General features: G+C 40.6%; 4 protein-coding genes across 4 annotated transcripts; 2 read left to right on the top strand and 2 right to left on the bottom strand.

Annotated features, from left to right (window-relative positions):
- Window positions 1-610: 610 nt before the first annotated feature.
- Window positions 611-9,108, top strand: LOC109758011 (alpha-dioxygenase PIOX). The gene is made up of 11 exons (XM_020316855.4): window positions 611-984; window positions 3,316-3,407; window positions 4,354-4,614; window positions 5,252-5,401; window positions 5,874-6,007; window positions 6,178-6,391; window positions 6,558-6,703; window positions 6,873-7,100; window positions 7,469-7,671; window positions 8,161-8,404; window positions 8,657-9,108. The coding sequence occupies exons 2-11, from the start codon at window positions 3,318-3,320 to the stop codon at window positions 8,838-8,840; spliced, it is 1,854 nt and encodes a 617-aa protein (XP_020172444.1). The 5' UTR covers window positions 611-984; window positions 3,316-3,317; the 3' UTR covers window positions 8,841-9,108.
- Window positions 9,109-12,145: 3,037 nt separating this feature from the next.
- On the top strand, window positions 12,146-12,876 carry LOC120965007 (small polypeptide DEVIL 4). Its single transcript, XM_040390126.3, has one exon. It carries the CDS (start codon window positions 12,326-12,328, stop codon window positions 12,446-12,448), a length of 123 nt encoding a protein of 40 aa, XP_040246060.1. The 5' UTR covers window positions 12,146-12,325; the 3' UTR covers window positions 12,449-12,876.
- A 1,051-nt stretch (window positions 12,877-13,927) lies between these two features.
- On the bottom strand, window positions 13,928-18,126 carry LOC120965008 (small polypeptide ROTUNDIFOLIA LIKE 2-like). Its single transcript, XM_073500257.1, has 2 exons — window positions 14,305-18,126; window positions 13,928-14,224 (listed from the first exon to the last, which is right to left on the bottom strand). The coding sequence occupies exon 1, from the start codon at window positions 14,882-14,884 to the stop codon at window positions 14,777-14,779; it is 108 nt and encodes a 35-aa protein (XP_073356358.1). The 5' UTR covers window positions 14,885-18,126; the 3' UTR covers window positions 13,928-14,224; window positions 14,305-14,776.
- A 3,083-nt stretch (window positions 18,127-21,209) lies between these two features.
- LOC109758002 (probable NAD(P)H dehydrogenase subunit CRR3, chloroplastic) lies at window positions 21,210-22,244 on the bottom strand. Its single transcript, XM_020316849.4, has 2 exons — window positions 21,850-22,244; window positions 21,210-21,505 (listed from the first exon to the last, which is right to left on the bottom strand). The coding sequence occupies exons 1-2, from the start codon at window positions 22,181-22,183 to the stop codon at window positions 21,375-21,377; spliced, it is 465 nt and encodes a 154-aa protein (XP_020172438.1). The 5' UTR covers window positions 22,184-22,244; the 3' UTR covers window positions 21,210-21,374.
- Window positions 22,245-26,211: the final 3,967 nt, after the last annotated feature.

Raw genomic sequence — 26,211 nt, forward strand, 5'->3', positions numbered from 1 at the left:
CTAGAAATTCATCAAATGTGTATAAATCTTGTGTATCTATGGTGTCATCCTCATCGTGAGGTTCAGCATCACTCGGTGCATGTTGAGACAGCCATTGGACAATGGATATTGTGCTGGCTGCCGGCTTGCTGCTGCAGCCAGCACTACCGTTAATTTTAGATTGTACAGTCACATAACTGTTTGGCCCTATCTCTTTTGAAATGCATATTTGTTTATATTATTAAAGTTGTGAGAGGGCGCAGTTGCTGAATGTTCTAGTCTAATCAATGATCGGTGCTGAATGAATTAGCCTTCGCGTGTTTTGCATGCTCCTATTAATTTATAGGTATATGTCGAAGTCACGAGGAGGTAGTCATACATGTGCGTGTTGCATTATATGTGTGCTTCCTGCCTCCTTCCTCCTATTAATTTATGAGACCTTTTACAGTACATCAAATTAATATAAAACGGCTCCATGTAAAACGGCTCCGGCTCCTCTAGTGCTTCAGGATGGGGTCATTTTTAAGCAAACTGTTTGATAGAGAGCTTCAGGTGGAGCGGGGCCGGAGCCCTACCAAAGGGGCCTATACATGCATGTACAGAGACTAGAGGTTGCATGTGCTGCCTCCTTCCTAATCTATTCTTTTATTGTGCCATTTGTTCCTAGGTCAACTAAGCCTCTAAAAGGATTTCATTCACAACTCATCAAAGAGATAGATAAGTGCGGATGCATACAATATAGGGGTCCCCAAGTGGGTGTAGGGTGGTTTGCGGTTTGTTCCTGCTTGTTTGTGGACCCTTGAAGCCGTGTGCCAGCTAGCATCCTCCGATGAATTGGTCGCCTCCAATTCTTGTGTTTCATCAATAGTATTAATATTGCAGTCGTATACGTCCAGCCAACCTTGAATCGATCGATATATAGCGGCGTGCACCCAGCATGGGTTGAGCCGTGCGGGGATTTCTGAGAGCTCAGCACATCTCCAGGTTTTCCTTCTACCAGAAGAGGTAAGTAGTAGCCTTGCTGTTCACATCGTTCCTTGAATTCTTGTTTCCTTGCTTGGCCATTCGTGGCATAGAACCAAACGTGCCCGTAGAGCGAACGAGGAGATGCATGGACAACAACAGGCAGCCGGACCACCATAGAGTGGGACAGATACGCCAAGCAATATAATTCTTCTTGTGATTTTTGCAATCGATTCCATTATGTGCTAGTATTTCATTCTCCAGTGACTTTCTCGTCTTTTTTATCGACGAACTGTTATGTAGTGCGTGTTTGGATGAGTGTCTGCGACAGCCATACCAAAATTTGGCCTTTTTTCTTTTGAAGCCGAAAAAACAAACCAAAATTTGGCCGTTGACCAAACACAAGGTTCGTGTTTGCATGCCCGTCAATTTTTGGCCGGCCTGCCCATCCTTCATTTTTGAGGTCTGCGCCGGCCGATTCCTGGGCAGCCAAATCGATCGCCAAGATTTGGCCGGCCTATGTCTTCGGCAGGGCAGTGACAGAAACCAAGGGGCTGTTTGGATTGCAGCCCTCGGCTGCCAAACCAAAATATTGGTCATTGACCAAGCCTGGCTTCCCGTTTGGATGGGAACCAATATTTTGGTGCGCCCAGCCCACTCCAGCTTTTCTAGTTCAACTCGATGCCAAAAAGTTGACAACTCTGGAGCGGCCAAATCCTGCGCCAATAAATTGGCTAGCCAATGATTGGCAGGGCTCACATAGACGAGAACCAAACAGCCCCCAAACCTAACCGTAGTTCTTCCTTGGGCTCCCAAACTCAAAGGCCGGTGTGGATTGCCTCTTGGCATGCATGGCAACCACATCGATGACGCGGGACTGTACTCCTGATGGGGCTATCTAGGCTAGCTATCCCCCTGTGTGGCTGTGACCCAAACGAGACAGTGGCCCTTTGTTGTCATTTCTGTCTTAGATTCCTTTTGGGATAGCATTTTTTTTGCGTTGGGACCAAGAGAAAGAGCAAACCCAGAGAGCTACTTCCTTCCATTTATCCAAAAATGGATGTATCTATATACTAAAACATGTCTAAATACATTTATATTTTGACAAATGAAAGGCATGTATTGTGAAATGGAGGGAGTACATAATTAAACAGCAGGTTGCAACGTTGCTCTCACGTGGTTTCACTTTCGCCACTCGTTTTGGGCTCAAAATATTTACTTGGTCAAAATAATCAGGAAAGCTGTACCTACCGACCTTTTTTTACTTGGTCAAAATATTTATTATGCACCCAAATTTATTTAGTATGCACTGTATTAGTCGTAAAATGCATGTTACTAGATGTCTTTTTATGCAGGCAAAAATGCTTATTATGCAAGCTGTTTAATGTTCTTAATTAAGCTCGGCAAATTGATTTTACATGCATAATAAACAATTTTCGCTGCATAATAAACAAATTTACATGTACAAGTCAGGAATGTAGAACGAGTTTGCCCGGTCAAATCATCCGTATCAACAATGGGAACTACTCCCTCCGTCCCTAAATAACTGTCGTTTTCGCTTCCCGATAAACAACTTTGACTAAATATATATAAAAATATATTAATATTTATAGTACAAAATTAACATCATTAGATAGATATTTGAATCTAGTTTTTTTAATAAATTTATTCGGAGATACAAATGTCGGTCAAACTTGTGGCACGGAAACCAACGACGATGATCATTTAGGGACGGAGGGAGTACAACGGTATCACTGTATCAGCTCCCGTAAAATTATCGGTTCTGAGCAGCTACACCTACGCATCATATCTTATTTTTTTTATTTAAACGCCTATATAGTACGCAGCAAATCAATCATGCACGTGTCTTTGAGGCTGTGTTTAGATTGCAAACTTTGGTTGCAGAGTTCACTGTAACACTTTTCGGTTGCTATTTAGGAGGACTAAACATGATCTAATTATAAAACAAATTACACGGATGGACTGCAAATCGCGAGACCTTTCTATCAAGCCTAACTAATTCGTCATTAGAGACTGTTTACTGTAGCACCACATTGTCTAATCAAGGCCTAATTAGGCTCATTAGAAAGCACCCGGGGGTTATGGAATGGGTTTTGTCAGTAATCCACATTTAATACTCCTAATTAGTGTCCAAACATTCCAAGTCACTGTAGCAATGGAAAAACTTTGCGAACTAAACAGGGCCTGAATATCAGAACATACTGAGAACGGGTTGATCTGCATGCCTTTTCTATTATAAATATAGTACTACACCTTACTGATTGTTGTAACTTTCAAAGAATATATTATTGTTACTTCTTCGTAAGTCCTCATATTCAAGATCATACATTCATTTAACTTGTTTGCATGTAGCCATGGGTTCAGGTCTCTTCAAGCCTCGTGTTCATCCGGACCTCCGTGATGTTTTCTCTAAGATGTCTTTCGGTGACAAGATTGGCTTTCTAGTACGTTTTAATTAATTAATGTTTAAGAGTAATTTATATATCAAGTATTTATTTGATGTATGTACATACTGCATACAGCTGTTACATACATACATGCATATTCCTTCAGAATATCAGGTAGTGGTTATATATTAATGTATGATCATAAATATTATGTTATGTATGAAAATTAATCAGTGTGCATGTTATTGATGTGGTCAGCGTTTTATTTTATAGCAAGATAAGGGTGTTAATTAGAGAGGATGCATACATATATAGATGAGCACATAATTAATTACATCTTGGCATTTATGAAGTATTTTTTATACTAGAATAATTTATCATAAATAAAATTTGTAAACATTTCTTTATTCGATCTTATATATATACGCGCGCGCGTGTGTGTGTGTATCAATTCTAAGGCAACTAAAAGTTGAATTATATTTTGAGCTATTGATGCCGCATTTTAATTGCTTGATCCATTTTAAATTAGTATCTATTCATTTTAATATATATATATTTATTTATATTCATTTTAATATCTCAAAAATTGCGCCAAATTAAGTTTGATGCACCATTTAATTAGGGAAATCTGTTATAATGAAGTATATTTTCAAATGAGTATGCATGCCAATATGTATTATTTTTCCATGCATATGGTGGTAGCTAACAAATCATGTTCATAAATATGGCCATGTTGGGTTTTATTTGTGTATTTGGCGGAATTTGGCATTCAAATGAGTATGCATGCCAATATGTATTATTTTTCCATGCATATGGTGGTAGCTAACAAATCATGTTCATAAATATGGCCATTAGAAGCACGCATGTATACTTAAGCTTTATCATGCTTGTGTACCACCTTAGTAACTATTTAATTGAGATTCCTCATTAGTTGAAGTATTTAATTTACATATGCATACCTAATTAAATTTCCAATGTATTAATTTTTCTTAATTTCATGTAGTTCATTCATGCATTTGACAAGAGAAACTTGTGGCACAAGATGCCTGTTCCCATCGGTTTACTCTACCTGAACACCCGCCGGACCCTCCTCGAAAAATACAACCTGCTAGCTGTTGGGAGTTCTCATGGTGCTCTGTTTGACCCCAAGGAGTTCCCGTACCGCACCGGAGATGGCAAGTACAACGACCACCATAATGCAGAGGCTGGTAGCCAATACACCTTTTTTGGGAGAAACATGAAGCCAGTTGATCAACAGGATGAGGTACTTAATTATACACTATTTACAAAAAATCTAGTAATTTTCTTACAAAATTCCAAATTTCTAATTAAGTTCTAACAATACAAGTTAATAACTTAATGTAAATTAGTTAAGCACTTATTTCCCTTTTATTTTGGTAATTCTTGTTGTATATATATGCATGCTTTAGATGTGCTCTTCTTATCTGCTGATTTCAATTTGCATCCCTATTATTTTGTTCACTAGAAAATTAGATACTATACATATTGAATTTAGTTAATGAAGAATAGACCTGAAATTAAAGTCTAAGAAGCCAATTAAAGGAGTAAAGATCACCAAAAAAGTGTTTTATTTTTTTTCTTATTTAATATTTAGTTTGACACTTTGACTTCAAGACTAATAAAACTCTTTTTGATGAAACTTTTTGTTGTATTCGTTCTGCAAGCTTCAAACAAGTAAATGAATGAATTAACGTTGAAACTCAAAAAAAAATACGTGAGTTTTGTCAGTACTAAAAATAAGAGCTAATGTGTGCTTGTTAATTTAAAAACAGAACCATTTTCTTTTAATTATATCATACTGTTAACAGATGGAAATTCGAGGTATACTTTTGAATCATCAGATTATGCATAAAATAATTAACTGTTATTTATCGATGCAGTTGATGAGCCCAGATCCATTTGTTGTGGCGACAAAGCTGTTAGCCAGGAGAGAATACAAGGACACAGAGAAACAGTTCAATATACTAGCAGCTGCATGGATACAGTTCATGGTTCATGACTGGATGGATCATATGGAGGATACCAAACAGGTGCATGCTTGATTTAAATTCCTTAATTTGATAGCCTTAATTTGTTGAAGTCTTAAAAATAGAAATTCATCTTCCATTGAGAATTTGAAATATATATTGTAGTTACATGTGGTAAATTGGGCGGGCGGGTCGGGTTCGGGTTCGGGTTGGACTTGTTGGGTTAGTTTGGCCTTCTAGAATATCTCGGGTCGAGTCGGGTCGGGTTGGGTGATGGACAGGTCAGGTCGGACCAATTTCAATATCAACTTTTTTCTATCATATGTTGATTTGAGTTGGATTGGATGCTATTTGATCTTGGATCGGGTCAGTTTTGGATCTGCTGGTCAGGTTGGTTCAGGTCAGGTCAGTTTGACTTTTTGGAAAATGTCGGGTCGGATTCGAGTCGAGTCGAGCAGATTTCTCGGGTTGGGTCAGGTTCTGCCACCTCTAATTGTTAGTTGATATATAATTCAATTTTCTTGGTTTCTTCCAGATTGAAATCACAGCTCCAAAAGAAGTGGCCAATGAGTGCCCCCTCAAATCGTTCAAGTTCTACGCCACAAAAGAACAGCCTACGAATTCTGATGGAATAAAGACTGGTTACTACAATGTCCGCACAGCTTGGTGGTAAGTAATGCTTAAGATTTTCTCAAGTTAAGATCTTTGTCAAAAATTTCTCTTAAGCACAAAGAATGAACTTAAAAAATAGAGACGATCGATGAATATATATAAAGCAATGCACATTTGCGCATAAAATGTCGTAATTTTTTGCAATTTCTATGTTTGTATGTACCAAGGGATGGGAGTGCAGTATATGGTAATAATGAGAAAGAGGCAAAAAAGATCAGGACTTATGTTGATGGAAAACTAGTGATCGGAGATGACGGTCTTCTATTGCATGAGGAGAATGGTGTGCCATTATCGGGCGACGTTCGCAACGGTTGGGTTGGGGTTTCGATCTTACAAGCTCTTTTTGTTAAGGAACACAATGCAGTTTGTGATGCAATAAAGGTAAGAGAAGCATCACTATTATCTATTTGTTTAGTTTTTAGGAAGAATTTGCTGTTCTTGACTTCTTGCCACCTTACCGATAAAGCTGTTATTTACCAAGACATTAATTTGTTTTCTTTATACTGAAAATATGAAGAAAACATTACAAATTTTGTTTTAATCTCAGGAAGAACATCCCAAACTATCAGATGAAGAATTATATCGGTATGCCAAATTGGTCACTTCTGCTGTCATTGCAAAGATTCACACTATTGATTGGACTGTCGAGCTTCTCAAGACTAAAACCATGAGAGCTGCAATGCGCGCAAATTGGTGAGGATATATTTATCTCATTTTATCATATTTGCCGAAAGAAAAAAATTAACCGTTGATGATGGTATTACTTTTCCAAGTGGAAATTTTATTTACATCTGCAAATTCAAATTAATTAAATTAGTGAGAATGTGTAAAATTTACCTGATATTCTGATTCTTTTGTGAAGGTATGGATTATTGGGTAAGAAAATAAAAGATACATTTGGTCACATAGGAGGAACGGCATTAGGTGGGCTTGTGGGATTGAAGAAGCCGATCAACCATGGCGTACCTTATTCTTTGACTGAAGAGTTTACTAGTGTTTACAGAATGCATTCCTTAATACCAAGCACTCTCAAGCTCAGGGATCCGACCGGGCAACCCGCTGCAAATAATTCCCCACCATACCTGGAAGAGTGAGTACACAATTTATGTTTGGCATCCATTCCTCTCATTTTTTATGTAGAAGAGGGAATGCAAACTAACAACTTTCATTAGATCAGACAGAAAAAGAGTGATACAGATTATAAAGAAATGAGGAAAAAAAAGTTAAGACATTCTTCTATTAGATATCGACTCTTACATCATGGATTACTGAACCTGACATTAGACACTGAACTCTGACACAAACAGCTAGATTTTATTATGTTTTTTATCTTCTTAACTATACAATAAAAAGTAGAATGTATAATCTTGGTCACAATAAGTTTTCTGCTAGGTTAGCACATTTTTAGTATAACTGACATAAACACTGACACCATTTCTTTCTTGTGTCAAAATGTAGCATCGATATTGGAGAGTTGGTTGGTCTCAAGGGGGAAGATCAGCTATCAAAAATAGGGTTTGAAAAACAAACATTATCAATGGGATATCAAGCTTGTGGTGCACTTGAACTATGGAACTACCCAAGTTTCTTCAGGGACCTTATACCACAAAATTTGGATGGTACCAATCGATCTGACAGAATCGACCTTGCTGCCCTAGAAGGTATGAAATTTGGACCCAATTTATACCACTATCAGTAGAGGATCATGATTTTGCACCATGTCAAATTGGTACAAGGGTCCACCAAGAATAATCCAATGCATAAAAATATTTAAAATAACTCGTACTGGCAACAAATTAAGTACTAGAACAAGTATTTTGTAACCTTAAACTACTATGTTGAAATTATCACAACATACTTTTCAATTTTCAAGAATTCCCAAACTATTATTGTACTAACCAGATTGAAAATACAAGATTCTCTTACCAAGACATATATCATGCTTGTATCTTGTAACCTTAGCACCACTCTCTAATCAATCACAACTACCATTTATTTAAAAAACAAGGACATTGCTGCATACTAGTATAAACAACAATGTTAAGCAAAAACTGTACTCTTGAAGTTAAATAAAGAGGATTACTGTGTCTAATGCCTTTGATAATGATTACACTGAGATTAATGTCATTTTATTTTCCTCCAAAATGAAGTATACCGAGACAGGGAGAGAAGTGTACCGAGGTACAATGAGTTCAGGAGGAGACTACTTCTGATTCCAATAAAAAGTTGGGAGGATCTGACAAGTGACAAGGATGCAATTGAAGCCATAAGAGCAATATATGGAGATGATGTAGAGAAATTGGATCTTCTTGTTGGTCTTATGGCAGAGAAAAAAATCAAGGGATTTGCCATAAGCGAAACAGCATTCAACATTTTCATTTTAATGGCATCAAGGTGATATTTAGTTTTAACTGATATTGAATGCTAGACAAAGTACCAAATTTGATTTAAGCCCTTGTTAAATGTATTAGGAAACAACTGAGAATGTGGCTTAAGATAATTTTCACAGATTCAAAATTTACCCAAACCAAAGTTCATCCAGAATGTTACCAGAAAAAAGAAGTAGTCAAATGTGGAAGTACTAATTTGAGATGATAACTACTCAGTGAAGATATGAATATTAATTTAACACATCTCTATAAACAGGAGGCTCGAAGCGGATCGATTTATTACAAGCAATTTCAATGAGAAAACATACACCAAGAAGGGGATGCAATGGGTCAAAACAACTGAAGGACTACGAGATGTGATCAACCGGCACTACCCTGAAATTACTGCCAACTGGATGAAGTCCTCTAGTGCTTTCTCTGTGTGGGATGCAGACTACTAGTGCAAAAATAAAAGGCCCCCTGCCATATGTACTGCATGCAATTTGGCAAGTTCTATGAAGTATTATTTGTTTACAAAATTATGGTGTTTGTTCAGTGTAAATAAATATACTTAAATATGTCAGTGTAATATTTGTAATAAGATTCATTATTGCATGACACAAGTTGTATGCTTATTTGTTTACATTTTATTATTGTACATTATTATTTGTTCATTGTAATTAAATATTGCTGGGAAATAAGTAGGAGGAGACCATATAAAATCTTCCTTCAATCTTCTCTTTGATTACATCTTTCTTTTCTTTCTTTTGGTTTTGGTTACAGTGTATACTTGTACATCTACGTATACCAATTAAAGAAATATTGGGCTTGATCATCATCTTTTTATGTAAAATAATAAAATAAATCTCCAATCGCAGGTTTGGCCGATTCTGCCCCGTTTCATGGACTATTACTTATTGTTTTGGGGTCCCGGAGCGATTTCCACGATTGACGTACCCCAGGGTGCGTTTACGTGTCCGTCGTCAACACTCGCAATTTTGACCGATTCTGGCCCGTTTCGTGGACTATTACTCACCATCTTGGGGTCCCAAAGCGATTTCCATGGTTGTCGAACCCTAAGGTGCGCTTACGTGTCGGTCATCAACAATCGCAGTTTGGGCCGATTCTGGCCCGTTTCTTAGATTATTACTCAGTTTTGGGGTCCCGGAGTGATTTCCACGATTGACGAACCCTGGGGTGCGTTTACGTGTTGGTTATCAACACTCGCAGTTTTGGCCGATTCTGGTCCGTTTCATGGACTATTGCTTACTGTCTTGGGTCCCGGAGCGATTTCCACGATTGACAAACCCCGAGGTGCGTTTATGTGTCGTTCATCAATAATCCTAGTTTTTCCGATTCTAGGCTCTTTCATGGACTATTACTCACCATTTTGGGGGTCCCAGAGCGATTTCCACGATTGACTATCCCCGGGGTGCGTTTACGTGTCCGTCGTCAACACTCTCAATTTTGGCCGATCCTGGAGTCCTCGGGCGATTTCCACGATTGACGAATCCCGGGGTGCGTTTTCGTGTCGTTCATCAACAATCCTAGTTATGTCCGTCTGGGCTCTTTCATGGTCTATTACTCACCGTTTTAGGGTCCCAGAGCGATTTCCATGATTAACGATCCCCGGGGTGCATTTACGCGTTCGTCGTCAACACTCACAATTTTGGCCGATTCTGACCCGTTTCGTGGACTATTACTCACCGTTTTGGGGTCCCAAAGCGATTTTCATGGTTGTTGAACCCCAAGGTGCGCTTACGTGTCGGTCATCAACAATCGCAGTTTTGGCGATTCTGACCCGTTTCTTGGACTATTACTCAGTTTTGAGGTCCCGGAGTGATTTCCACGATTGACGAACACCGGGGTGCATTTATGTGTCGGTCATCAACACTCACAATTTTGGCCGATTCTGGTCCGTTTCATGCACTATTACTCAACGTTTTGGGGTCCTAGAGCAATTTCCACGATTGACGATCCCCGGGGTGCGTTTACGTGTCCGTCGTCAACACTCACAGTTTTGGCCAACACTCACAGGTTCGACCTTTTGAAGCTCAACTGGAAGTCTTGGCTCCCCTCGAGGACTTCGTGGACTAGTGGCAACAAAGTTGCAGCTCCGTCCCCACCCCAGTCCACAAAGGCACCTCCTTGGCTATAACATTGGTGGCCTGGTGCATCTGGAAGTGTCGTAACGCGACCATCTTCGACAACTCAGCTCAGCTTAGCCCGTCTCCTCGACACGTTCAAGAGGGAAGCCGGGCAATGGGAAATGGCAGGTGCAAGAGGTCTGGCGGCTTTGCTCCCGGCGGTGGCAGTGTCTAGCGACTAGAGGTGTCATGTTGTAGTCACAGGGTGATGCCCTTCTTAGGGCTTGTACAAACTCTTCTTTCTACCAATGTATTGAAACGCAAGGCTTTTGCGTTTTCTCAAGAAAAACATGCTAAAGATAAACTGATGGAATCATATTTGCTCATACCTGCAAATACAGATGTGCTCGCTTTTTCTTTCCTTGAGATGCAGATTCTGTATATTGTTAGAGAAACAAGTTAGTCATCATGTTCTATAGTGATTATTATATTAGTCTCATTACCAAATGCTCAGACAAATGTGTGAGCAGAAGAAATAAAGATGCTCATGATATATATCAAGATTCAACTCACTGACCATGACCAAAGAAATGCTGGCTAACATGAGACAGTGTTTGTGTGCTTCATGACCAGCATTGAGACATCATTTGTCACATGCTTGACTGACACTCATGCAGAAGATTCAACACTATGTCAACAAATGTTGCATGTGCCAAAATGATCAATCATAAACCCGAACAAGTTAGTCCAAGCATATATATGTTACCGTGCACATATAGAACTTTCGTTTTACCAAACGTTAAGTCATAACACGTAATAGATGATGCAGAAAATACTACTGTGTCACCATAGCATATTAACAGAGAGGCTCAGAAATCAACATGGGGAGGACCCTAGAAAGTGGCACACAGGGGCAGCAGACAACCCCTGCACAAGAAAGTGCCCTGTGTTTTGACTGGAAACTAGGCAAGATAGATGGAAATGCAGTAAAGGGCGCAGCATCAAACGGCTACAACGTCCATAAGACAAGCACCTCAACCAAAGCACGCATACACACAGAGGGCTGTTTTTTTCTAATCATACGGAATAAGTACACTCAAAAGTGCTTTTCAGTCAAAAGATATGCCGGCTGCATGGATAATCCGAGTACTCATTCCATCCTGCTTCCTAGCAGCTTCCGAACGAATCGAGGCGACACGAGGAAATCTCCAAGATACTTGAATATTAGATCTCCATAAACTCTTTCCAACTCTTTACCGGCACAATCTACCGACAGGAGGATATACTACAGTACTGCTACCACATAATACTGTTAACTAATCAAGTTCAAGAAGATCTTGGCAATGCAAGAAGATCGCTAGTGTTCTCCCAAGGAAGATCAAACAGACAAATTACAGTGGTGTAAGATATCCAAGTACCAAGATAGATAAGCAAAGAAAGAGAGAAGGGAATAAATTATGATACCAGCCGCAAGCAGTAGTGCCAGATACCAAGAACCTTCATCAGAGCCATGCCGAACCGCTACTGAATCTGCATATTTCAACACGTATGCGGCAGGATGAGCTGTCCGTTATCCGAAATGATTGTATCCATCAATAAGATCAAGCTTTTTGTCGGCGACAGGAACAATAACCCACATTCAGATGCAGAGATTTGTCCCCTGAGATTAAATAAAAAGAGGAAATGAAGAATTAGCACAGTTGCATGGGAGGAAGGGCACTGCATGCTCGCCTCCTCTATAAAACCCCAGCCCCCGGGCTTCCCAGCTCCACACCACAGCAAGCTCCAACCAGGGATCAGATCTACACAGAGAGCAAACTCTCCTACTTTCATCGCATCTCTTCAGTTCATCAAGCTAAATGGGGAGTGTGAGGAGCCAAGGCAAGCAAGGGGGGAGGGTGAGCAGAGCTCTGAAAGAGCATAGAGCCAGGCTCTACATCATCCATAGGTGCATCGTCATGCTCCTTTGCTGGCATGACTGAGCTCCAAGCTGCATTTTCGTTCCTCCATGGAACCCATGAAGTCAAGGGTCCATCCATGGAGAAGTCACACTTAGATAGGGAAGTATCATCAGTTAGTTAGGAGTAGAAGTAGAAGCTAGGAAGGAACTCCCATGCTCATGGCATATTGCTCTCAAGAAAGCTTGGTAGACTAGACATTCTATCAGTTGTTTCTTTACCATGAGTTATTAGTATTTATTTTTCCATTTTTTCTCCACCTGTTTTCCCATCTGCCATCCCTTAGGCAGTGGGATATATGCGGCTGCTGTATCTTTTTGGACATGTTGTGTACTGTACCCATGCATGGTCTGATAGAGATGATTCAGTGAAAGAATCAAAGTCGAACATGGACTCTTGTCCTTCTACTATGAAATGAATATATATTCCATCTTCTTTGGTTGTGGAGGTCATACAGCTTGAGCTGTCGATAAACTTTTAATCCTGGTATGCATGTCTCACTATATTCTGGAGCTCGCAATATTTCATAGAAATAACCATGTGTCTGTGTGTGGGGTGGGGATAAAACTTCACCTCGATTTTTAAGAAAGAACAATGATAAAAAAAAAGCCTCACAACTTTGATACACCAAGAATAAAGCACTAGGGTGCACGTACAGCGTAGGGAGTGAACAGGAAGTCCACAAATGCACTAAATGTAATAACCATATATATATATACTGCTTATTGGTTGCGAGAAATTTTGTCCAGGTCAATGATGAGTTGAAGTGCATAAGGAAATAGCTTCATAGTGTCTTAAGCAGCAAATAATGGAGCCTATGAGCAGTCCTTGATTGTCCTTTTGTACTGTACTGTAGTGTACTGCATCGTACGCATCATAGCTAGCTGAATTAACTTTTGCACACGTAGGCGGCATAGATCAGCTAGTTTAGAGCCTAAGCACCCATCAGACGGTATAATATCATAGGAGTATTATGAATCAATCATCCGCAGAAAGGACAAAGTCGCTAGTTAAGCAGCAGCTGCAGTCAAAGATGTGTAGTGTAGAGAAAACAAGAAACTCACCGGAAACACGGGGGCCATGTCTTGTGGGAGGAGCTCCTGCTGCATGTCTCAAGGAATGGAGATGGAAGAAGAAAAACAAAGCAGCACACAGGATGCAGAACCACAGCAGTGCAGGGCCTGGCCAGGCAGAAGCAAACAGCTGGGCAAAGAGACAAACGCACGAGCAGTCGTGCGCGCGTGCACGCGCGCATGTGCGCCCCACGCACGTACCAAGGCCGGCAGGCACATGCAGCACTACGTACATCCCGTGAGTTGTGGCCAGGGCAGGGACCAGACAGCCTCATTTCTTTCAAGGCCAAAAGTGAGCACAGGCCAGTATTGGGTGCCAATATCATCAGCATTTTGCGGTCCAGAAAACATATGAATATGATTGATCATAATAATTGTTGAGAAAGAAAGCGCTAGCGCCTGAAGCACTGAGCAATGCATAACACGGTTATTGCAGTGTAATGCATCATGGTTCAGTCAAGGTTTCACCATTGGCATTAATTCATGTCATGGTCCAGTACAACAGTCAAGATTTCATTTCAGGTACTAAGGCAAGCTCTGATTGAGCTTCCGTAGTGGATTCCTGACCTTTGCCGGAGTGGTGTACCAGCTACTAGTTGTCTTTCTCAGAAGGACTGTATGCACAATATCTCAGTTCTCCTCTATGGCAATTCCATTATTCGTGAGATATGCACCAAGCTTAGGGCCTGTTTGAGTTGCAATGGTCTCACATGAAACAGTTGAGTTCCTGAAAGGGCAGCACCATATCAAGAGAACAACAATGGCATAGACACCAGCATATCAAGAGAACAACAACAGGTCAGTCACCTCTCAAAGGACCAGGAAAAAGGTGCAATTGCATGGAGATACGCCCTCAAAAAAGTGTGGCCACACAGGCTGATTCCAACTTTCCATCAAAAGCACAAAGCATCAGATACGGATCACTTCAAACTGTTAAAAAAAGGTATAGCTCGCTCGCGGAAGTACAATTGTTCCAATCTCAGATTGTCATCAACTTGCCAATTAATAATTATCATCAACAGTATAACATCAAGTTGAAGAACAGGTAAGAAATGATCTTCACATCAATCTTTAATTTCTCCAGTCGTACAAGAAGATGGCAGCCTCAGACTACGGAGCTGGATCTCTCTCCCTTTGCCGAGAAAAAAGGACCTCAAATGATGAAGTCTAGCCTATACAGAGCGACTACAGCTAAACTACTCTAACCCTGAAAAATGGCAGTGCCAAAAAAAAATCCTAGAATGGAAGGAAAAAACAAGATCTGTCATGGAGAGACCCATCAGTCGCTCCATCGGAGCAACATGACGACGCAGCGGCGGAAGATGTAGAACCTAGCCCTCTTCTCCCTGAAAGCCCTGTTGAGCTTCCCCTGGCCGCCAATCTTCATGGTATGCTCGGGAAGCTTGGTGCAAGGCAAAGAGAGGAGGAGTGCAGCTAGACAGACAGCTTGTGGACTGGTGGCTAGTGTGGTATGAGATGAGAGGGGTGTTGAGTTGGGGGGCCTTTATATAGAGGCACACAAGGGATGATATGCCATATCAAAAGGACATCATACCCCCCACATGCAGGCAGTTTGTTTACGCACTAGGAGGCACACTTCTGACCCTAAACTTATCCTACTCATTATTCTACTTGCTTGGAGCTTAGGAGCTAGCAAAAGGCTTAAAGTATGCAATGGCCATGACCACCCCAGAGAATTACAGTGGTAAAACCAGACAAGATCAAGTGGGCATCCATCCATCCATGCAACAAAGGCAGATGAAAGGTTGTTTAGTGACTCCAAGAAAGGGACTCCAAAAGATATCCTACCAATGCTTGGAGGGAAACTTCCAGGAAGGTCACCTTGATGCATAGAGTAGAAGTGATTAAGCTTACCAGTAACAGGTGTTAAAACCTGGTAACTCGGCAATTAGGAAATGCTCTACACAAACGACGAAGCTAGGGGTAAAACTCAGACTTCTATGAAACTTGTCTGGTTCCACTTTCCGTGCAATGGCATGGAGCTGTGACTAATTCAAATTATTCTTGACAGATGTTAACGCCTGGTAGTACTGCATTTATGAAATGCTCTACAATAGGCTTAAAGTTTGGACTTCTAGGAGACTTGTCTGATTCCACTTTACGTGCACTGGCATGGAGTTCTCAGTTCCGACTAATTCAAATTATTTTTGACAGATGTTAACGCCTGGTAGTAGTACATTTATGAAATGCTCTACAATAGGCTTAAAGTTTGGACTTCTAGGAGACTTGTCTGATTTCACTTTCCATGCAGCGGGATGGAGCTATGTCCAATGTGGTACTTCCATTAGTCATTACAGCTATGTTTGATACACATCCTGGTGACAGTGATCAAGTCAGCAGCATAGGACAGCAGTAGGATACGAACACATCATAATTCTTGGACTCAGAAAATTGTTTGAGTGGGGAGTCAAGTATATGAGTGCTCCATGTACTTCAGATCATTTTACTCAAACAACAGGTTGTTTTGTTGATGCATCTTAAGAACTGAATAAGTTTGAATGCAACATAAAAGTATTTTTCTTTTGTAGTGCCATGAAAACTAGATAGTAACCTTTGTTACAGTTTCCCGTTCCCAGAATTAGAAGTTTCCGTATCACCTTCTAGTCAGATGACAGGGTCCTTGATACAAGACCATAAATTATCTTTGTTTCTTATCCCCCAAACAGCAGCTAGATTGACAATAAGTTCCCTAGATCAAGGTAATTGTTTTCGTTAACTACCGCAAATATCGTTTACATGTCCCCGGTGTAAGAGAGGAAGAGACACAGGGGATATGGCTAGTGTGCAAATCTTGTGACATTAGCAACAGATTAGTGTGCACAGGATATGGCTAGAGTTATATATGCATCTGTGTGGTTATGCACCTAGACTATGCACTTATCTATCCCACATACGTCTTCACTCGACACCTGTAGCTAGGCAAACATCATCCATGCAATCACTACAAGACATCGTTAAGTACAAAAAGGTTGCAAGGGAAAGCAGTAGTTATTACGGGGCTGAACATTAATCATGTACGATGGAATCAAATCAGAAGAAAATCTCCATATGCATTGAACCTGTGTTATGCTACTGAGGCCGTAATATTAGAACAAAACTGAGGATCGAAGATGAGGGCATCACAAAGAAACTTCCTAACTGAAGGATGATCTCAGTATGATCTTGGCCTTCCTTTTTAATAATTTAAAAGGTGCCTTTTTGTAGTCTGCAATTTTCTCAATATAATAAGAGATTTAAAGTGCTTAGTGGAGAATGAACAAATTATGTGCCTCCATTATTTGCTGCATAACTTTATATTTTAATATTTTTTAGGCTTACAATCTGCAGAATAATCTTAAACTAAGTCAACTGCAACTAGTTAGGGAAAAGTAAAGTACTACTTGCCTTGGAACAAGTACTTTTAGTGCTTCAACACTTCAACAAAGCCAATCCTAGCATAAAATGTAGAATTCATGAACTCAACAAAAACAAATTCCACACTCAAAGCATATATCTCAACAGCTCAATGCTTATGTTGGGAACCATGAACATATCACAACAAAATCTGCAAATGCAATGAACATAGGCCTTATTAGGGAACAACCACTTAGCTAATAACAATATTAGCAGTAATAAGTAATGAGCTAGGCTGGCAACTGAGGCAGTAATCATTTTGTTGTTTTTTCACTAACAATGATGAACTTAAAGACTTGCAGTCCTAAAAAACACCTTAGGGAGCAAAACAAAATGAACATGTGAGCAACAAGAAACATTATATAAAGATCATCACTTTCAGTAAAAGGTATCGAAGAGGGAATAAACAGATAAAACTGAGCCAAAAATGAACACGCACTCGTCAATCTGTCTTTTGCCCAGCTTAGCCCTCCATTTCCATATAAGAGTAGAATCAACACATGCATTAGAATATTAGATAATGTGCACCTAAATAAACTGGATACTTGATAATGAAAATAAAATTATTACCACTATAGCTAATTTTCTGGATGTGATCAGATATAGATTATTATCCATTTATCCTAAATTTCGAATAACTATTCTTTTGCAACAAACCGGACAGTGCCTTTTTCACAATTTGAGGTACACAGAAATACTTTTCAAATGATACAGCATATGTTTTTGGGTAAGGTAATTTGTTCCTTTCAAAAAAAAATATGGGCATTCAAAAGAACAACACAAGGATGCAGATAAAATACATTTTTTACCGAGTAACACATATATCAATGGAGGTATGCAGGTATCGAACCATCTCTTCATAAACCTCCATTGTACCAATATTTCTCCTATTCGAGGCGGATAAAGCATGAGGAAGTGTACAAACAAATCCCGGCAACTGTAACTAGTCACGAACGGACAACGTGAACTCACACAATATGAAGAATTCACTTTTGGTGTGTAGTTGTGCCTTCAGTATAGCCATTAGCAGATGATGTCAACATTTCTCTCCTCAGCATCCACCATTAAGAATCCAGTGCCCAAGCTATGGATGAGAATATAAGGCCCATCAGAGGAAGGCTTCAAATTTATGTCATTTTATTTTATTTAGTGAAAGAGAGGAAGATTTCAAATGATGGTCTCTGAAGTTAATAGACAACCATGTGTATGGTCGGGAAATTATAAGTTGTTGCGGTAAAGAAATAGTGCTAGACAAGACCAGACAGGTCCCATTACTACAGCCGTGAAAAGATCAAAGAGTTCATCAACCCTTCTTCATATAGCTCTCCATTCTTGCCCTACTATTGTTTCGGTGAACCGGTTTGTCAATCGGTTAGGCAACAACTGTACATAGTTGCATGGGTTGCCTGCATGAGAGTCAAAAAAGAACGAGAACCAGCAAGACAACTGAAGTTAGCTATTGAAACTCTTTAATATCAAAGCTCAGCAAAGTTGTGGCTACAAGGATTAGTAGGAAAGTTGCACCACTAGAACACTAACCAATTGAAGTGGAACAAGACCCGTGCATGCATAAATGAAGAGAACATATCACAGTCAGCAATTCTGGATAAATTGGCATATTCTCAAGTGTGCAGCTTAACAAAATTGCTCGGAGGATAGATAAGTCGGGAACAATATGCCTCCTCTGCAAGTTCTAAGGAAACAAGATCAGATTCTTCAATATTTAAAGAGAACTGGCTTTTAACTCATTTGCTCTTCTACAAAATAACCAACAGAAGAACAAAATAATTAAAGTTGCTCAAAACTAACCAAAGATGCATAAGATCCTACCAACCCGTCAGACAGATTGAAGGCAAGAGATCTTAAAAGTACTCAACGTACGAACACTTATATTTATCTATCCAAGAACATCCTTGTCTGATATAAATGAATTCTTGTGTTGTGTGGCAACTCTAATTGAATTACCAAATAATTCTGCACAGTGCAACTTGCATGATATTATAAGGCTTTTTATGAAAAGTAGGAGCTTAAACAAGTCTAGCTCTAGCCCCAATCCAAAATGCCTGAACAAAAAGCTGGTGAGATCATGGATGCTCACATGGTCTGGTGCATTGCTCAACTCATGGCTGCTTCAGCCATGTTATAAGTTTCGGAATCCATTGCCAATTTCCATCTCTCAAAATGATTGCACTCCAGGAGAGAGAAGAATATATATAAAGAATACAAGCCTGTCTCCTAAATTATATACTCAACTTATTCAACTTGGCTGCGTACTTGCATGTGAGTGAACTCATTCTTCTGTCTCTATAAAGGCACTCCAGATCTTCACATGCTAACCAATTCCACAGACTCAATCAGCAAACCTTTATAGCATATGATCTGCTTTAAACTCTAACAACCAAAATAATTTGTACTTAGCCTTGTAGACATGGGAGCAGAGAGGCTCCTCTGTTGGCATGACTGACTCTAAGTCATCATCTGCTGTTGTCTGGAAAGATAATAAAGGGAAGGTTCGTTAGAGCAGCGGAAGAGTGTCAAGCTCGGATGTATCATCTGGTTGTCTGGACAGGCTCCTTTGTTGGCATGACTAAATAAGTGTTCGCCAGCCAGCATTTGTTTTCAGTCTTGCACCATTTCAGCCAAAATTTAGAGTTTTTTAGGCTGATATAAACCTGCAGGAGAGCCATCTTGTCCAGGAGGTGTTAAGAAAAAGAGACTAAGAGCTAACTGGGGCATCAAGGTGCAGATGCGCACTTGCAAATTGTGAAGTCAACCTCTTCTCCACTCTACCACTGATGAAACATTGCAATATCACTTTCTTTCTGTCTATTTAACTTAACACTTTGTATTGGATTTTTTATGTTGTACATACATCAGTGGTAAGGGAGGTCTAGGTTTTTCATCTAATTAAAGGATAACTGTATCATGTATGTTATAAAAGAAAGGATCCCTACATGTGCAGTCAGAGCAAACTGCAAGGTTTGCTTCATTATAGTCCCTTTTTTTCATCTCCCTGCGGCATCCATTTCACAGCTCAGAAATAGCAAATAAATTACTGTATCAGGTCTTCCGGTTGTTTTCAGTTAGAAGATACCCAACCAGTCACAGTTTAAAGTTTCAATATTGTCATTTTTAGTTAGAAGATACGACCAGTCATAATTTAAAGTTCCGTTGTTGCTAAACCTTGTTCCAGGAACAGAAAACAACAACAAAAAATGAAATCTTACAACGGAAGCTATATCAAACATATCATACAAAGTAAGAAATTGCCACCTGATGTGAAGTATGTGAAAAATGATCTCTCTATCTTCATTAATGAACAGCATGTACAGATCAGCAACATACAAGAGTAAAGCAACAAAAATTCTTATGGAATATCCAGCGTTGTTCAATTTTGAACATACTGATAGAAGTAGCTTCCTAGCCTATCAGAGATACATGGTAGGACTAGCTGCCTAACCATCAAAAGCTATGTGGATGACAATGCTACCGTTGTAGCGCGTTCATTAATGCTCTCTGGTTTGTCGACCTTACCCAGTAGAGTTCCTTGATCATGAGCCATTTGAACAACAGAATATAGCTCCCCTTGGCAGGGAACGGAACCACGTAGGATTTACTTATGTGCACTGCTCTTGGGGATATTTTATGAGTTGACTCCCCCTTCAACAGTTCATTCTTTTTACTTGTTTTTCTTACTCAGCTGGTGCTTTTGTATGGAAGATCTAAAGGCATACAACAGACATTATTTACGTCAGTGCAGAGACTAAGAGATAGAACAACGTGGCAGGTGTTATGGTTTTGCCTAGTGATGATGTATTTATTAGAGCAGCAACAAAGCCGAAGTTCACTCACAATTACGAATGCATCATATAGGTTATTAGGAAAAAGCACTTGGCAATTACCATCACTCAATGCTAATGTGCTTATATTATGCAGAAATCACAGCACTGAAACCTTGAGAGCGACTTCGGGCAACCCAAAAGTTTATCCTGAATTGAAAGAGCTACAATATTCATGGAAAATGATTCCAAAAGTAGTCAATCAACTATGTAAGTTGTTCACAAAATCTGGAATGTGTACACATCTATCCACAAGATGTAAAATGCGTAAACATCTGTCAGCCAAATAAGTAAGTGCAGAGATCACATCTGTGCCTTATGTACCTACTTCCCAGTTCTAGCACACAGGATGTAACGTAGACAAACTTAGTCTATTGTTCTGCTAATCTCATAAATAGCACAACTATGAAAATCAATTTTACTCATTTCAAGTGAAAAGAAATACACTGTGTCCACATGTTACTCCAATTTTCCAATTGTAATAAGGTGAAGAAGAGAATAAGTCATACAGTTTATTCATACCTTACGAAACAAGCAACTTCAATAGTGTGAACAATATCTATCACTTTTTTCTTTTCAAGTATCCGCTGCTCATATAGCTGGGAGAAGAAACAATCTAAGACTTTACATTAGGAGATTATCCATATCCAGACCGGGAATATCAAATGGTAATTTTATAACTCCAAGGGCAGTAAGCATGAGGAACAGCCACAGAGGAAAGATCTTCATGCATAGCACCAAGATAGACTTTTGCCCTGAGGAGAAGAGCGGTGGAGAACTTAGCCCAAATTTGACATCATAAATTAGAAGTTCAGAACGATGCAAATAGGTAGGATTGCTTATGAGGGATGACGCAAATCTTGTTCAAAATGATTACACGCTTTATCATTCAGTACATAATCTATCAGGTTCTTCCTAGTAATGCAGAAATCCTTCGGCAGTCCGTCATTCAGAATCAGAAAGTAAACTTCACCTTTTCAAAACAAAAATGGTAAAAATCGTGGTTGCAAATTGCAATGTAAACGTAGCGCATGATAGCTACTGAATGTAATTGTTGATTAGGATGATGAACCGAAGGGGAATCAGCGTGGCGCATCACCTTCCTGTGCGCGCGCCTCGGTGTTGTCGACCACCCACTCGGCGGCCTCGCGGATTCGGCGCTCAGCGTCGCTCTCCGGCTGCCCGATCGGCGTAGAGGCGAGGAGCTCCATGAAACCGGACTGCTTATCCCTCCCGGAGGCGGACGGGTCGTCGGCGGCCCCGATGGCGCGCCGCACCTCCGCGACGGACGGCTGGGGCGGAGCCGCCGTGGGAGGCTTCTGGGGACGCGACCCCGGCGCGCGCCGCCGGATACGGCGGACGGAGTCCCCGGAGGCGGAGGATGACACGACGGCCAGACGCGGGACGCAGGCGGCGACGAGGTGGCACGCCATGGGGTTTCGGAGTGTTTCGGAGTGTGTGACTGCCAGAGCGTGTGGGGCTCCTGCGGAGAGGAACTTCGCAGGCGGATAAAGCAAGTGATGTGCCAGTGACATATGGGCCCGCAAAAGTATTACTATTTTTTTTCGGGAAACATCGAGCTTTATTCAAGCATTAACAGCACCAGCGCGATCAGCCATGAGGCTAGTCACGAGGAAGCCACGGGAAGAGTTCATCCAACAATCAGTCAGGCTAGAGTGCTTGCATGTTTCGCACACAGGTGAGCTGAGGTATTGGATTGTCTCATTACATGATGAATGTTAAAGTAATCAAACGATGAGGCTAGCCCTCCAATTTCGAGAAGGATAGGCGCTATAAGAGAGCGCGAGAACTGTCGCGAGTTCCAGAGTTGAATCAGCTCCAAGCAGTCGACCTTGAAGATCACCCGCAAAAGTATTACTAGCAAACTATAGTTGCACATTCACGTACGGCCGGCGCGTTTTGTACAGTACTTCCTCCGTCCGGAAATACTTGTCATCAAAATGAATAAAAGAGGATGATGTTGCATCGTTTTTGTCATGCATCTATGATCCGGTTGATCCTAGCTGAAGAAATACGGGCTAAAAGTCATGTTCTACATGTAGTTTTTTTTCATGGTAATACGTCATTCATATTATAAAGAATAAAGTACAAGTCACGTAATGATCGACACGATAAAACTGAAAAGATAGAAGAACATCTCCGAGCTTGACCCAACGCCCGTCACCTGCCTCCGACACCACCACAGCAGCCACCGAAGAAAAGAATGACGGATCACCTCCTCACCCGAGCTCGACACAACTCCATCACTGATATGCAGCTTTGCGGACTTTCAAGGTGGCTCACCAAAAGCGAATCCACTACCGTTGAACGAATCAAATTGGGGCAACACCCCGGACACGCCATCGAACTCCAGATCTGGCACCCCACCACGACTAAGACGCCGAAGGAGGAAACCATACCTGCCATTCACGAACCATGAACCTAGTACACATTCCGTCTTCCAGATGTCGTCGATGCAGACCACAATCTGCATCCGCTCTTGAACTACCTCCCAAGCTCTGCATTATACTACTCCCTTCGTTCATAAATACGAAGTATAAGTCATTTAGATTTCAAGATGAACTACATACGAAGCAAAATGAGTGAATGTATATACTCTAAAATATGTCTATATATTCGTATGTAATCCATATTGAAATCTCTAAAAATGCTTATATTTTGGAACGGAGGGAGTAGAAAGCAATTTTTTCTTTGGCGTCCGATGCCCCGTGTTGGGTTGGTTGATGCAATATATGGTGTTTGATTGTGCATTGCCTACATATTACTAGTAAGACGCCCGTGCGTTGCCACGGGCTTTTAATTTATTCTTTTTGATTACGCATATAATGTACAACCTCTGTCTAGAAAAATTTGTCGGAGAAACAGATAAAAATAGATGTATCTAGAATTAAAATATGTCTAGACACATAATTTTCTCTGACAAGTATTTTTGGACAGAAAAATTATGTCATATTTCGCATGCATAGAAATTATAGCGTATAACAATTGGAAAATAACTAAAGTCCACTTCACCTACAAGGTAACTTGATGATATACACACAGAGACATGATGCGCTTAAGATATTATATATTACAAACTAAGATTTACTTACAAGGTAGGAATGTTGTCTTTAGGTTCATGTGCACAGTACTTCGACAAGTATAATAAAAATCTATTATATAATTAAGACAGGCAAACAAGCCATCACGACGGTGCCACTGGAAGGTGGTGACGCCCAACACAACGGTGGCCATGGCGTTCGGCCCTCTGGCGGCGCGACGATACGGCCCGGACATGACGCTGCGGGAGGCGCTCGACGGCCGAGATGACCCCTATCGGACGCTCCTCCGATAGGCCACGGCGGCGCTCCTCAATGCCTACTACAACGTGCCGGGGTCGCCCTTCCTGTACCCGAGCACCGCCAGTGTCATCGACCACCTCATCGATGCGGCTGACGTCGGCGTCCATGTGCGGGCGGCGCTTGCGCGCGAGGATGGCGTGGGAGGGGGCGCAGGCGTCGAGGCCGTAAAGGCGGACGCGCAGGCTGGCAGTGGCGAGGGCGAGGGGGGGCGGCCGGGTGCAGAGGGTGGAGTTGGCGGTGGAGGAGGGATGTGGATCTTTATCGGGAGATTAGGAAGGGAAAACGAGAGATGGGGCCGGGACTCGGGATGAGATTGACTTCCTTCGACGGTGAGGGATTTCCTTTCGATCGACTCGCGGCTTCGATCAATGTAGCGAAACGAAATGACTACGGACTGTTTCATTAGGAGTCTCTCAGCCTCTATTGGAGCCTAGCCAGCTGCCGTAGTATGCATATGTGGAGAGTGGTGGTCCAGGCATGGTCGACACGCGCTCACTCTTGCTCAGGCCTTTGGAGGTGTGGTTCCTATGGCTGATGAAATTGTTGTGGCCGGAGTGTTGTTGCCTAATCTTGGGCACCTTTTAGCCACCAAGATTTGTGAGTTCCTTGCGAACTTTAACTCTGAGAATTCTGGAAAAGACGATTGGATGCATATTGCAGGAAAAAGCTTTTGTGGGAGAAGCATAAAAAGAATGACTCTTAACCCTAGATCAGATATGATCAGAGACGGGGAACGAAGGATCGACAACATGGAAGGATGGTGTGTAGGAAGGAGTGTCGGGTTTAGGAAGTTGATCCCAGGCTGATTAAGTTAGCTGGCCTGGTCAGCATTTCGTTCTATTGTGCCACCTGTATCAGTAAACATACTGTAGAAAATTATTGATTAAATACTTCAATTGATCTAAATTTGTTGATTACCAAAGTTTTCTTTGTAAAAATATGTTTCTTAGTTTTTTTTACCAAAGAAATCTGAGTTTCTTTGGTAGATGAAAATGTTTCTTAGTTGGCTTACCAAACAAATCTGGGTACTTTTGCTTACCAAAGATTGCCGTCATATTGCTCCTTAGTTACAGATATTATTTTTTTGAGATCAAAACGTTTCTTAGTTGGCTTACCAAAACCAGTCCAGTAATAATGGGTTAAATGCATGAAGACTTAAAACCTAAGGAATGTTACACCATTTGGTTGTTGTTGATGGGAGCGACAGGCTCAGAGTTCGTCACGGGGCTTTTGATGGCTGCACATCCGACTCCTCATTAGATTCTCCTTCACTGAATCTGAGTAAAGTTATATAGAAATCATTTTAGATGTGGTCAAAAACACATTTCACCATACATGTAGCAAGTCACTCATCTACATAGAAATCATTTTAGATGTGGTCGAAACTCAAATCTCGTATAAAGGTTTGCAAACCTGTCATTCAAGAAACCAAGAAACCATTCGAATTGGTATCCTAGAAACATACATGTTCATCAGGAATGGACTGTAAGAGCAATTTGTCTTGCTGAATACTCATTTTTATTTCAAATTAAAGAAGCTTGCATGAGTAAACTGTAAATAAGGTAGAACATTCAAATTGTCTGGTCATCACAGTACATGACACACGACATCAAAGTACTTGTACGGTTCTAGTTCTACCTCTACTTTAACTTCATATGCTGCTAGAATACGTCAGTTATTTAAGTATCGATTTATCCTTCAAGAAATAGAGTAGTGACCATACTGTAGCTTGGGAGAAATCAAATTAGTTATGAATGTGATATTAGCAGTATTTAAGTGTGCATCAAGCTTGCAAAAACTTAAGTCCAATTTCATCCAAATATCTCATCTTAGGTTAAGTAACTAGTTACTACTTTGTCGTGTGTGATGAAAGAAAATGAATTGCATAACCAAAAGGAAGATTTATACAGAAGGCCCGTGCGTTGCTACGGGCTTTAAAAATAATAAGATACTATTCATGAAGCTAAAATAATATAGAACAATGTCACTTCAACTAATACACATCTTTTTTTTACAATCAGCATCATAGCATTCCCTAACAGAAACCAACCAGTTCTCTCTACATCGTATCAAATATATTATTGATAAATAAAAAATGT

Source organism: Aegilops tauschii, chromosome 5, assembly GCF_002575655.3.
Source record: "Aegilops tauschii subsp. strangulata cultivar AL8/78 chromosome 5, Aet v6.0, whole genome shotgun sequence".
Classification (NCBI taxonomy): Eukaryota; Viridiplantae; Streptophyta; class Magnoliopsida; order Poales; family Poaceae; genus Aegilops; species Aegilops tauschii.